The following is a 12612-nucleotide window of genomic DNA, read 5'->3' as shown; positions in this document are numbered from 1 at the left end:
TTTTACTACTGTTATGTATTGTAATGTAAATATCTGTGCTTTCTGTTGGTCTTAGGTGACCACTATGAAAGGATCATTTGACCCCCAAAGGTGTTGCGACCCACAAGCTTGAGAACTGCTGTCTCAGAGCCTCACGATTCCTTTTACACAGTTTCTGATATTGCACCACAGTCTCTGGTTACTCTTTTCATTTCTCTATTGAAAAGCAAGCTCTGGGGGCTGCCTGTGATATCTCCGGCCAGTCTGCCATGGACTGCTTTGCCCAGTTCAGGTTCTAATCATCCAAAAAAACTGAGGATGTTACAGACGAGAAGGAAGTGGCTTCACCCACCTTCGCCTACTCCTTTCCCAGAGTTCTTTGTATCAGATGCTCTGGAACATGGCTCAGCCTCTGCCAGCCATTCCTCTAAAGGAGTGATGGAGGGAAGTAGGCATGGTTTGAGAGATCATGGGAACAGAACAGAAAGGCCAGCCTCTTCAGAAGCCTGCAGAAGTCGCCTGCCCCCCAGCAGAGGGATGCATCTCTCTGTGCTTTGCTGCAGAGTCCTGTCCTGATCTGGCTGCGACAGAGATGATCGGCACCACGTAGTTTTGTTTTCGATGTGGTGAAATGGGCACAATGTTTTACAGTTCAGCCACTTCTAAGGGAATAGTTCTGGGGGAGGAAGTGGTCATAGAGCTTTCCCACTGTCTTGATCATTTCCAAAACTTTTCCCTCATTGTACATGGGGTTCCCATCCCTACTAATCAACAAGCCCCGACTTCCTCCCCCAACTCAGCACCGACCATTCTGCCTTCTGCCTACAAGGGCTGCTTTAGTCTAAGGCAACGTGGAATGTAATCACTTAACATTTGACATTTTGTGCCTTCAAGTCCAGCACTTCCTGGGATTTCATCTCTTTCCCAGGCTGACTACTATTGCAGTGTATGTGGAGATCACAGTTTCTCTTCCCATACGTCCGCAGATGGACTTTAGGGTTGTTTCCATCCCATCTTGGGAATAAAGCAAATTCAGTCATTCATGCATCAACATCTGCTTGAGTCTTTAATCCCACATCTAAATCTTGTTCGCAGGGTTAAATTTTTCAGGAGCTGTCGTAGTGTATTCCATTGTGGCTATACCCCCTACGCTTTCACCAACAATGAACAATGGATCCAACTCTCCACATGGCTGCCAATTTCCACATTTTGCTTTTGGGGGATTTGCGTTTGTTTGTTTGTTTGCTTGTTTCAATAACCTTCCTTATGAGTATTTCTATTGCATGGTACATTTCAAGTCATAACATCTTCACTAAGTGGCTGTTCAGACTCAGAGCAGGAGTGTAGGCCAATGTATAAAGCCTTCATGACCATCTGGACTATGCTATTGTATGCAAAAGGATTGATACACACACTGGACATCTCACTGGTTATTCTTGGGGCAACCCACAGTCACCCCAGCTCGTCTGCACACATGTAAATGAAGATGTCACATCCAAAGAGTGAAGTTCCCTGGACGCTCACCTGCCCACCTGCCTGTGCCCCTCTCTCCTAACAGTCTGCCAATTCCCTTTACAATATTTAACAGGAATCACCTTTGAACACTCATGGGTGTCTTGATTTGTTTAACATGTCACCCCAAGTGAAGTCTAAACCTATAGGAAAGGATGCAGGATCAATCGATTATTATTCCCTTTTAGAAAGGAATATTATTGCTTTGTTTTTTTTTTTCATTTGAATTGGCACACATGGGATTGGGCTTTAGCATCTGTTGCTTCTACTGTAGGAGTTTGTACAGTGTGAGTCACATGACAGTGCAAGTGGGACCACACTCCACTGGTCGCCTGGGTTGCATGAGTGGGAAGGCAGGCGTGCAGGAGGAGAGGGGGAGGAAGAAGCAAAAGCCCTGGAGCTGAACCAGTGTGATGTAGCAGCTTGTCTCTTCCCACTACATCCTCAGGGAAACTGCGCTTGGGTATGATGTATGAGAGAGGAATAAAAAAAATTAATTAAAAATAATTTTTTAAATGCAGCACTAGAAAAATATTTAAATGGTGATATATTTCAAGGTTTATGCATTTCCTGTTCAGGAAATCGCATATTTCTCATGAAACTACTAAGTACAAAATATTTACACTGTTCTAATAGGAAATTGTCATGACTCATCTTTACAATGTAATACAGACTTTTAAGTCCTCTTCCCCGCCTGTTCCCACAGCATCTTATACGCTGACATCGTTGGGTTCACCCGACTTGCAAGTGACTGCTCCCCTGGGGAACTGGTCCACATGCTGAATGAGCTCTTCGGGAAATTTGACCAAATTGCAAAGGTGGGTTTTCACCACGAAGATGTATAACATCCGGGCGCATTTTCTCTCCTTCGAGAACGTTTGCAAAACCTGCTGGTTTTATTTGCCGTATCCAGGATGAGGATGCCCTGGCATGCAAGTTTCTGTGTGTTTTCCTCTATTTTTAGCGGGCTGCTTACATACAATTCTACACTCAAAATGGTGAGATTCTCTTGGCAACCCTGTGCACCTTGGGATGTTAGGGAAGGCCCTTGGAGGCATTTCCACGTGAAGGTTTAAGCATTCTCTCTTCACACAGTTAAGTAAGATTCTGGGGGGGAACCCTAAGGTATGTGATACGCCTTTTGTACAAGCCCTTCAATCACTACTCTCATTTTTATCTTGTAGCTTTTGTGCCACTTAAAAAGACTCGTCGGTTCACAGTCATGCTGTGTCTGTGTTTACATGGGGGATTTATCAAAAACTTGACCTCGAGCTGGTGAAATGTGGATGAAAAACATTTCTTTTTTTTCCCAGCTCTTTGCTTTTCATTACATGCTTCTTTTCAGCCTGATTTTTGTCTCTGAATGGGTTCCCAACACCCTTCATTATACCTACTAGTATTAGTTACTTATATGCAGAAGAGTTGCTTTGTGTGGGTCGGTCATTTTTAAACAACTGCCAACAATGTCTTAGGCAGAAAGTTAGTCTACAGACGAGGGCATGGTCCTCTGTGGGCCCGTCTCCCCAAGTATGCTATCTTGTCATGTGCATCAGCTCCCCCTGGGAAAGGGGGTTAACAGCAGTGAGAGAATAGCTCTGCCTCCCTCCTTGTCAAAGGAAAGTGTTAAGTTTTGTAATTTAACATTTAAAGAAAAAAGAAAGGGTGAAACTTAATGACTTGAATTCTCCCGTTTTTATTGCGTTGCCTGGTGATGTTAGGTAGAAGAAGGTGACCAGAAGCAGCATCCCTCATGTACACATGATCGTCTCTATGATGTGTGAGCCTCTTAGAACTCACATTTCCCTGTCCCATAGCGATCAGTCATGCTGGAATAGAACCTAGTCTTCAAGTGTGATTCCACTGTAACTAGCTGTATGTGCAGTGATTCTATTGCATGTGACAGATACGGGCAACAGGAAGTGTGTCTACAAAAGAATCTGGAATGACACACTATTCCCCAGAATGAGTGGGTACAGTGTGACTTCCTCTCAGAATGTCTGGGCTTCGTCTGAGTCCAGCCCAGCTGATGTGGTCAAAGACAGGATCCATTCTAGATGATAGCTCAGAGCACAGTTAAATGACATAAATGGAGTACTGTAAGCAAGCAGCCTGCCCAGCCTACTGAATGAATACTGGGTAAAGCAAGTCACTTAAGCTGAGCAGCTTAAGGTCACAGCCAAGCACTGTTGTGAAACACCAACATTCTGCAGACATAAACTAGCCCTCGAAGAAGTGTGCAAGAAGCCTGACTAATGAGTAATTTGCTTTTCTCTTGTTTATGACACTACACTGGAATTACTAAATACGTCATCACTAGTGCTATAAATAAGCATGAAAGCATGTCCTAGCTTGTGAGCTATTAGTCAGGAAAAGACACATGCCAAAGCGTCCGGTAACTGCACACATGCTTACAAAGACGTCGTATCCGCTCACTTATAAACCCGTGGTATTCTCAGAGGAAATAGACTGTGTTTAGAACATTTTTGGGTTTGTTTTATTTTGCTGAAGAGCTACTTAAAAGGTAAAAAAGGAAGGTAGGATGGATGCATATGAATGAGATGATTTAAGTGTTGTAATGCAGATTACAATACTTGATGTAAGTGTGATGTAAACAAGCAAATGAGTTGGTCAAACTCTTCCTGTTTTTAGTTTATTAGGATGGCATTTTGAATCATATGCACATGCGTGTCTCCGCGTGCATAAGAGGGGATCAAAATCTGAAGCTGGAGTTACAGGGTTTGTGAGGGGCCAGGAACTAACCCTGGGCCCTGTGCGAGAGCAGTGGGTGCTCTTGACCACCGAGCTGTCTCTCCAGCCCTCAGCTGGTCAGACTTTGTATTAGAAAACTTTATCCTAATAACAGAACTGGATTCTAAATGATTAATCATGTTACATAGTAACTTACTGGCGGGTGAAGACATTTATCAGACAATATATGTACATATATATAATGAGTCTTCTGCAAGTTAAAAATAAACCCCAACGTAGGAGAATAGCATTTTAAGTCTAACTGTCCCGTCCTGGTCTGGATGATGCCCGTCTCCACAGAATGCTCATATGTCCTGCAGAGAACAATCCTCCTCTGCTTTTCAGCGGAAACTGTTCCAAAACCCTCTCTGTATGCCCCGCATCTTCCCCTCCCCATCATTCCTCCTGCTGTGGAAGCGGGCTTGTGGAGAGGGTTGTCCTGTTCTCACCCCTCTCTCCACACGTCCTGTCCACAGGAGCTGAGTCAGCATGGCCGGCAACGGGTGCCGCTCAGCAAATGTGAATCATTGTGAGAGCACCATGCCAATGAGGTCTTCCGCTTCCTTCTTCCAGGAGAATGAATGCATGAGGATTAAAATTTTAGGAGACTGCTATTACTGTGTTTCCGGACTCCCCATATCTCTCCCTAACCACGCCAAGAACTGTGTGAAAATGGGACTGGATATGTGCGAAGCCATAAAGTAAGTGTGTCACTCGGGAGCACAAAACAACGGTTTTGAGTTGTACTTCTCACCTGCAGCTATTTCTGTTTTCTGTGCACTGGCACTAACTGTACACCTAAGGATAAAATGAGGAAACAGATCTCTTGGCGTGAGGGGTCCTCAGTCCGGAGAACGGCTGGCACCAGCCCTCAGGGACATTGTTACCAACCACTGGTTTCAGAGAAACTGAGTTAATAATTGGTTGGTTTCTGAGGTGATTCAAGCAAACTCCTCTCACCGGCTCCACATTCTGTTGTAAATTGCCTGTTGATCTCAGGTATGATGGATGAAGTGATAAAAGCAGTTTGCTTTCTTAACCCCCTGAGGATGGGTGACAGCCTGGGTGTCTCTCATCCATTTGGGAATTCTCTGTTCTCTTTCTCTCTCACACCAAGGAACAGCGTTTGTATTCCCGTTATAGAAGCATGAATCAGGACGTCTAGTGAACGGTTACCTTTTGGGGAAACCACTTATTTTTTTTTTACATCAGTAGTCCATTTTGTGGCACTTTTGGCATGCCCTGGTACCATCGTTATGCCACGCCCCAGGCCATTTGTGAGATGCTAACGCTTTGCTTTACTGTGACGAGCCATGGGAACCATCTGTTCTCCTCAATGTGCTGCCCATGATCTCTGTTCCCTTCCTCGTTTCCCCTGGGGAAATTCTACCCATGCGCTGGGATCATCTTCCTGGACACTTCTTTTGTCATAATATCTTAAGTAATAAATGATAGAAGCCGAAGCCAGCATTGCCCAACACTTCTGTCTCCACGTCAGGGTAGTTCTTCACGGGCCTCTGTCAACAGTCATCAATAGTCATAAAATATCAGAGACAATTTTTAATTTCATTCCTCTTCATAATATATTATTAAAGCCTTTAAAATTATTTTCCTTTTTAATTAAAGAATATATTCAGTTGATAATATTTAACCTTATGATTATTTCTTAAATATCCATAGTTGAACTGAAGTTATTAAGCTCCCAAGTAAGTTATATTGTTCCTTTGCTAGCAGAATATGTTTATCAGGGGCATGCATGTTAGGAATTGAAAATGGTATTTGAAATGGGGTCTGATGCTGCAAGACAGTGATACGCAGACATTTGGGGTTGACCACAGCAGGAAGTCGCGCACAGTGGATCAGTTAACTGGGGACATGGAAACAGGAGCCCAGATGCATTGTCACTGCTGACCACTCCAAGCAGAGCGTGGAGCTTTGGATCCACTCCTGGAGTGTTTAGGCGATGCTACCCTTCCTCTTGCTCCAAAACAGCAAACGGTCCTCTGCCACAGGAGGGTCTATGGTGACATTGCCCAAAGGCTGAGAGGTTCTGAATAATAACATGCAGGGAGATTGGCTGTGTGCCAAAGGAATAAAACGGCACTAGTGAGCTATACTCACTTCTCCTCCCTTTAGGAAAGTGAGGGACGCTACAGGGGTTGACATCAACATGCGTGTCGGAGTGCATTCTGGGAACGTGCTGTGCGGTGTGATTGGTCTCCAGAAGTGGCAGTACGATGTGTGGTCTCATGACGTCACTTTGGCCAACCACATGGAAGCTGGAGGAGTCCCTGGGTAAGACAAATCTTGAATTTCTCTCTTCAAGCTGGTGGCTCAACTAGTCAGGCCAGATCAACCAGGTAATACCGACTTGCTGAGTTTTAGGTGGCTACTCTTGCCTATATTGGTATCATGATAACCTGTGTTCAGTGGCCTCTGACAAAAACCACATGGCCTTGCTCTCAGGATAGTGCTAGAGGCTTACTTAGAATGTAAAAATATAAATAAATAAACCTCTAGGCTTCCTCCCTAGCAACACACACACACACACACACAAACTCAAACACCAATTCGACAAACCTAAAGCCTTTATCTAAGCATTGCAGATACCACAAAGTGAACTCTAAGCCTTTATTTATTTGTAGATTTACAAATGTTGATCTGAGCTGCCGTTGAATGTACAAGCTTGGTGTCACTCTAGAACTGGTACATCTACACGCAGTAGACTAAGTCTCATAGGCAGTCATAGAATCCACTTGTGGTTAAATGTCAGACATGCGACTCTCACATGTGAGGGCCGTGATTCCACGACACACACGAGCAAACACCGGGGAGGATATCCACGCTTCCACACAGCCGACACTTCTGCTGTCACACCCGGATGCAGATTTTGACAGATACTCTCGTGAAAATGCGTTATCATCCAATATTTTCCAGTGAGGTGCATCACACCTGCTGTACAGCTTTCTGTGAGCACAGAGGGTCTACAGTGTTGGTGACTGAGGACCTCTAGGTGCCGTTCTTTACAATAACGGCCAGTCCAGCACAAACTTCCGCTGACGTCAGTCTCTCAGAAAACCAGAGGACACACTGGTTCTCCTTCACTAGAAGAGAAGTTATTCCCCAAGCCGCAAACAAACAGAAAATCTTTCTTTACATTTATCCCTCTATATGTTTAAAATTCCATTTCAGACGCGTTCACATTTCCTCAGTCACCCTGGAGCACTTGAACGGGGCCTACAAAGTGGAGGAGGGAGATGGCGAAATAAGGGACCCGTATTTAAAGCAGCACTTGGTGAAAACCTACTTCGTAATCAACCCCAAGGTCAGTACCACTCTCCAGGGTAGATAATTAGCTCGTTATTTCTGTGACTGGGAAGCAGGTAGTGAAAACATCGTTGCAGGTGATGCTTTTAGCTAAGAACTGACTGAGTCTTCACCCTCAAAACCACTTTAAGTGCAATCAGTGGCTTGATTATAGAAGATGTTTGCAATGGTGAATTCCAGTGCTTATTCAGAAGACAGTTGGAATGTATTGTCTCTCTCTATGTGCTGACGGGGTGGATGAAGGGCGCTGGTCGGGATTATTATAGAGGTCTGTCTTGTCGCACAGTGCCACCTGTGAAAGGCTCTATGTGCGCACAGCTTTGAAACCTGGGAGTTAAGAAGAAATAGAGATTCTTAATGAAGTCATCAAACATAAAAATCTCATCAGGTGAAGTAAGATAATTGTGTGGGAAAAAGGGAGAAAGTTTTTCAGGATTAGCAAGTAAATCTCACAATTCATTTGTGTGAAAACGTGGGTACATACAGACCAGCTTCCCTTGTGTGCCTAAGGAGCCCATCACCTGAGAAATAATCGGGCAGGGAGGTGCTGTCTGTCTCGTCTTGTGTTCGTGCTACCTGTTAGAGGAGATCCAGGGACGCGGAGCTTTCAGTGCTGTTCATTTCTCTCAAAGTCCTGCCAGATGGGTATTATCATCCATCATAAGACCCTGAAGCTCTGGGAAGTTGTGTGACTGTCTCCAAGTGACACATCTGGTAAATGGTGAAGAATGCAGAGATATGGGCTTCCGAGCCATGTCACCCAAGTTCACAAAATCAAGATCAGATCCATGGGCATTTATCTGCGATGGCTTCCCTGTAGCCTGGGGTTCACTGCTAAGGACGCACTTGTAATTAGTTTCACTGTTGACCTAGAGGTCAGCATGAGTATCATGAATGGCAAGCGGTGAATAAGTGACAGGAAGATGTATCCAGGCCAAAGAGCCACAAATTATAGGTACACGAGGCCACCACCAATATGACCAGCACAGCCAAACCTCATTATAAAACCACCAAAACAAGCTAGAGCAGATCCAAGTTCGGCAGAAGGGTTGGTTTACTTCATGAATTATTATCCACTAATATACTTACCACTTTCACTAATTGAGTTTTGCTATCTAGAGAGAAAGCAATTGACTTGGTCCAGGGAAACTGGAGCAGGACCAGGGAGGGAGGGGCAGGTTGGAGTACCATTCATGATGCTGTTTCTCCTCCCAAGGGAGAGCGACGGAGTCCCCAGCACCTCTTCAGACCCCGCCACACCCTAGATGGAGCCAAGATGAGGGCGTCTGTCCGCATGACCCGGTACTTGGAGTCCTGGGGAGCAGCCAAGCCCTTCGCACATCTGCACCACAGGGATAGCATGACCACAGAGAACGGGAAGATTAGCACCACGGTGAGTGCCTCAGAGCCATAGGCATGGAAGGGGGGCAGTGAGCTCCTCCTGCAGCAAAAAATTGGGCATCTCCAGCCAAAATGCTTGTCTGCGATGGTGGTGATCTCGGAGTCCACGGGGCCTTTGAATCCAACACAGAGCAACTTTGCTCTTCGACTCCACAGCCCCACATGTCATTATTTATACAACTGGCTGTGACAAGGCTGTTTAACCAAGTTCTTTTTGGGCTTATGAGGTAGAATACCATGAGCATTTTAACAGGAGTAGATGTGAAGGCAGATGGCTGCTCATGGGCATGGCCAGGACTGCTCCAATTCCAGATGTGCAGGCTCTGCAGCGGCGGTGCCTGCCCCATCGCTGTGCGTCCCTGTTCTGGTTCCAGCCACAGATGCCAAAGGTCCTCACCATGGGGACTTGCGCAGTAAGATGCAGAAAAGACTACAGAAAATAGATCTAGAGGGAGCAGGAAGAGTCACACAGTTAGAGGGTTGGCATAGTCCCAACCGTTATTTCAGTCCTAAAACCACATCCAGTCCCATGTGTAGTGGCAGGGAATGGTTAGGATGCAGTTGAGATAAAATTCTGTACTTCATGATTCTCACTGGCTGAGAAGGAGCATGGCGAGATGTCAGGTGAAAGGTGAATTCCCATCTTTCCTCTTCCCCAGGGCTCAGAGTCTGGCAACAACCCCTTAAGTCCCGCAGGCGGGAGCTATAGGCTAATCACATGTGTTTCTACAACTTCTCTACAGTTCTTACATTGTTTCTTTCATTTTTGAGATTATCCTATAATTACATCATTCTCCCTTCCCATGTATCCCTCCTTGCTCTCTTCCAAATCCATAGACTCTTGTCATTAATTGTTGTTCCATACTTAACTTAAAAATTGTTGTAATGCAGCAGAAGGTTGTGACTGATCAGTCAGCAGAGGAGAGTGTGGGGCAGGTCCCACGAGTTTCCATTCTAATGGGCAGGGGAGATCACAGTGGAGTATGATAAATGAATAAGGTTACTTCAAGTACAATAAGCCCCGTGAGGAAGGTAAACTTAAGTGGATCATGGAGTAAATGGATTCTGCTCTAGGCAGTGGGGTATGAAAGTCTCGGGGGAAAGAACAGAACAGACAGGAAGACCAGGCAGGAGGGCAAGGTCAAGTCCCTCAGAGGACTGAGTGAGACATCTGCTGGGGATGGAGGAGAGGCGGGTGGGGCTGGGAGTTGTCAACCATGGCGAAAGGAAGTTGTCTACGCTGGGATGACAGGGTAAAAAGTTCACGTGACCCTTTCGGGGTATCTTAAACTAGCGAGGATTGTGACAGATGTGTGCTTTGGAGTGACAGAGCAGGACTACAGAGTCTCCAAGGCAGAGCAGTGTCCTCTCCCGCTGAGACGGCAGCAGATACCGTGAGAAGCACACTCACGGTCTACCTGGGAGGTGGAGCAAATGAGACTTGATGGTGGCATGGGTCCGCACCCCCAGCGCATCCCACAGCTGGAGAATGATGATTCACTGAGGTGACCACTGCATGGGAAGTGGAAAAATGGAAAATGGAAAAAAATTTAAAATGGAAAAATCAAGACCTTTCTAATAACCACCATCAAGTTGACGTGTCTTCTACATACTTCCATCCAACAAGGAAGACCATGGGTGCTTGTGCAAGCCTGAAGCTGTCGAAACTGGAGGCTGGAGTTGGCGTTGGGAGCTGAGGGTCAGGGTGAAATCATCAGGAGAGAGGGGTCCATTGTGGGAGGCCTGCAGCATCCGGTGTCTTCCAGCCCTTAGGGCACTTAGAACAGGCATCTCCGGATTCCTGTGTCCAGTTGTCAATTAAAATCACTGTTCCCAGTCACAAGAAGCGTGAAGCTGAATTACTTTCAATTTACTGTTCCAGCTTTTACGTTAATTCCACTGCAGGAGTACAGAAGTATCCCTGTGGTCTTTTGGCTTTTGAACTCTTGCTACTATTACGCAGTGAGGTATCTACCTGCCAGCCCTGACCCATGTCTCCCTTTCACTCTCTCTAGAACTTCCAATTGGTCATGTGATATTTCTTCCTTCTGTCCATTGTCCCTTGAGTCCACACATTGGACCCGTGGTGCCATTTCTTACGATCTGGTTCAGGGATCAGTCCTTGGATGGACAGCGAATGTTTGAAGCTCCTCTTGTGTTTTAAAGACCATCTATTATTTGTGTGATATTTCCAGGTGACTGTGAGCTTCCGACAACTCTTTTGAGGGCTTCCAGGGGCCACCATTTAAAGAGAAATCTAAACATTTCAAGATTGCAAACTTTTAAAAAGCAAAATCATGTTGTTACTCCCCGCGCCCCAATGTCTAATGTTTGTGCATTACACCAACATTTTAAGTGTTTATGATAAGCCCTTTTCCTCATATGGATTATCACATAGTTACTTAAACCATACTCACCATGATAAAAGAAAAAACGCGTACCATCTCAGGATCATTGCCCACTTCTTCCTGGAAGACGCTTTTGACACTAATTGAGTTTCTTTGTTTTTAATTGCAGGATGTGCCAATGGGTCAACATAATTTTCAAAATCGCACCTTAAGGTAGGGCTTGTCATTGACAGTTTAATTTCTAAAGGCATATTGCTTGTTATTTATCTGTGAGTAATTATCATCAATTAGAGCTATTTCAAAGATGTCTTCCAAAAGAGCAGCTCCTATAAAGAGCCCTATCAAATTACTTCCAGCTTCTAAAAATAAGAATATTAGTGTCTTGTTATTAGGCTTGAGAGAGAGCGCGAGAGAGAAGGAAAACACCACCTGCTCGACTTTTTGTCTGCTGGGGATAGAGTGTTTTGTTGAAATCCCTCTTCCTAGTAGAGATAGAGTTTTTAAAAGCCTGAATTGTTTTACATTTTTCAGTTGCTACTTAGAAACTATATGTTGAATCCCAAAGGTGACCCAAGCTGCCCACCCTGCTCAAAACGGACAATCCTTTTAAGAATTTTCTCCCACATCCTGCCACTGTCCACAATAAGATCGTATTGCTGTCTTTTTGTTTAACTTTATGTGTGTGAGCGTTTGGATACATGTATTGAGGTGCACTACATGTATGTAGTGTATTTATGTGCGCCACATGTATGTAGTGTCCATAGAGGCCAAAAGAGAATGATCGAGCCCCGGATGGTTATCACATGGAGGCTGGGAACACAGCTTGGGTCCTCTGCAATGGAAACACGTGCTCTTAACCATGGAGTCATCCCTGTGGGGCTCACTACATTTTTTGACCTCACACCCCTCTGTCTTCCATTTTACTCTAATATTGAAATAATTAATGTAAGATATTGGCACAATAGTTAAGGCAACTTTCCTTTCCCTACAAAGAGACTGCCATTGACGTGTATAAAATGGAAGAAAAATGTATGATCCAATATATTTCTCTGTAGAATATGCAATGTGTCCAAGTGAAAAGTAAACACACCTGTCAAGCCCGTTTGTTTTCCCAGAACCCTTCCATATGACTATTGCAACTAACTCTAATTTGTATTTTTGCAAATTTGAAATTTTAACATTGAAGTGTAATACTTTCATCCTTATGTTCTGCAGTTGATAAGGCTCTTGTGATTTTTTTAAATATGTTTTTCCATAATCTGTGCCACGTTAAAGCAAACTTAATCTTCAGAAGAAT

At 44.7% G+C, this 12612-nt stretch overlaps 1 protein-coding gene across 3 annotated transcripts in view; it reads left to right on the top strand.

Annotated features, from left to right (window-relative positions):
• Nucleotides 1–12612, top strand: part of Adcy2 (adenylate cyclase 2) — a 350815-nt gene that overhangs the window by 244740 nt on the left and 93463 nt on the right. For all 3 annotated transcript variants that reach the window (XR_015735023.1, XM_087897019.1, XM_087897018.1), the window contains exons 6-11: nucleotides 2198–2309; nucleotides 4813–4940; nucleotides 6376–6534; nucleotides 7432–7564; nucleotides 8783–8959; nucleotides 11485–11528. Coding sequence is in view for 2 of the 3 variants with exons in the window: in XM_087897019.1 (XP_087753145.1) it covers nucleotides 2198–2309; nucleotides 4813–4940; nucleotides 6376–6534; nucleotides 7432–7564; nucleotides 8783–8959; nucleotides 11485–11528 (753 nt within the window). In the remaining variant the exon portion in view is untranslated. The remainder of the gene's footprint in view (nucleotides 1–2197; nucleotides 2310–4812; nucleotides 4941–6375; nucleotides 6535–7431; nucleotides 7565–8782; nucleotides 8960–11484; nucleotides 11529–12612) is intronic.

The sequence above is a fragment of the Myodes glareolus genome, chromosome 15, assembly GCF_982192425.1.
Source record: "Myodes glareolus chromosome 15, mMyoGla1.1, whole genome shotgun sequence".
NCBI classification, from domain to species: domain Eukaryota; kingdom Metazoa; phylum Chordata; class Mammalia; order Rodentia; family Cricetidae; genus Myodes; species Myodes glareolus.
Note: the sequence above shows the minus strand (reverse complement) of the source record. Positions and strands in the feature narration are given on the sequence as shown.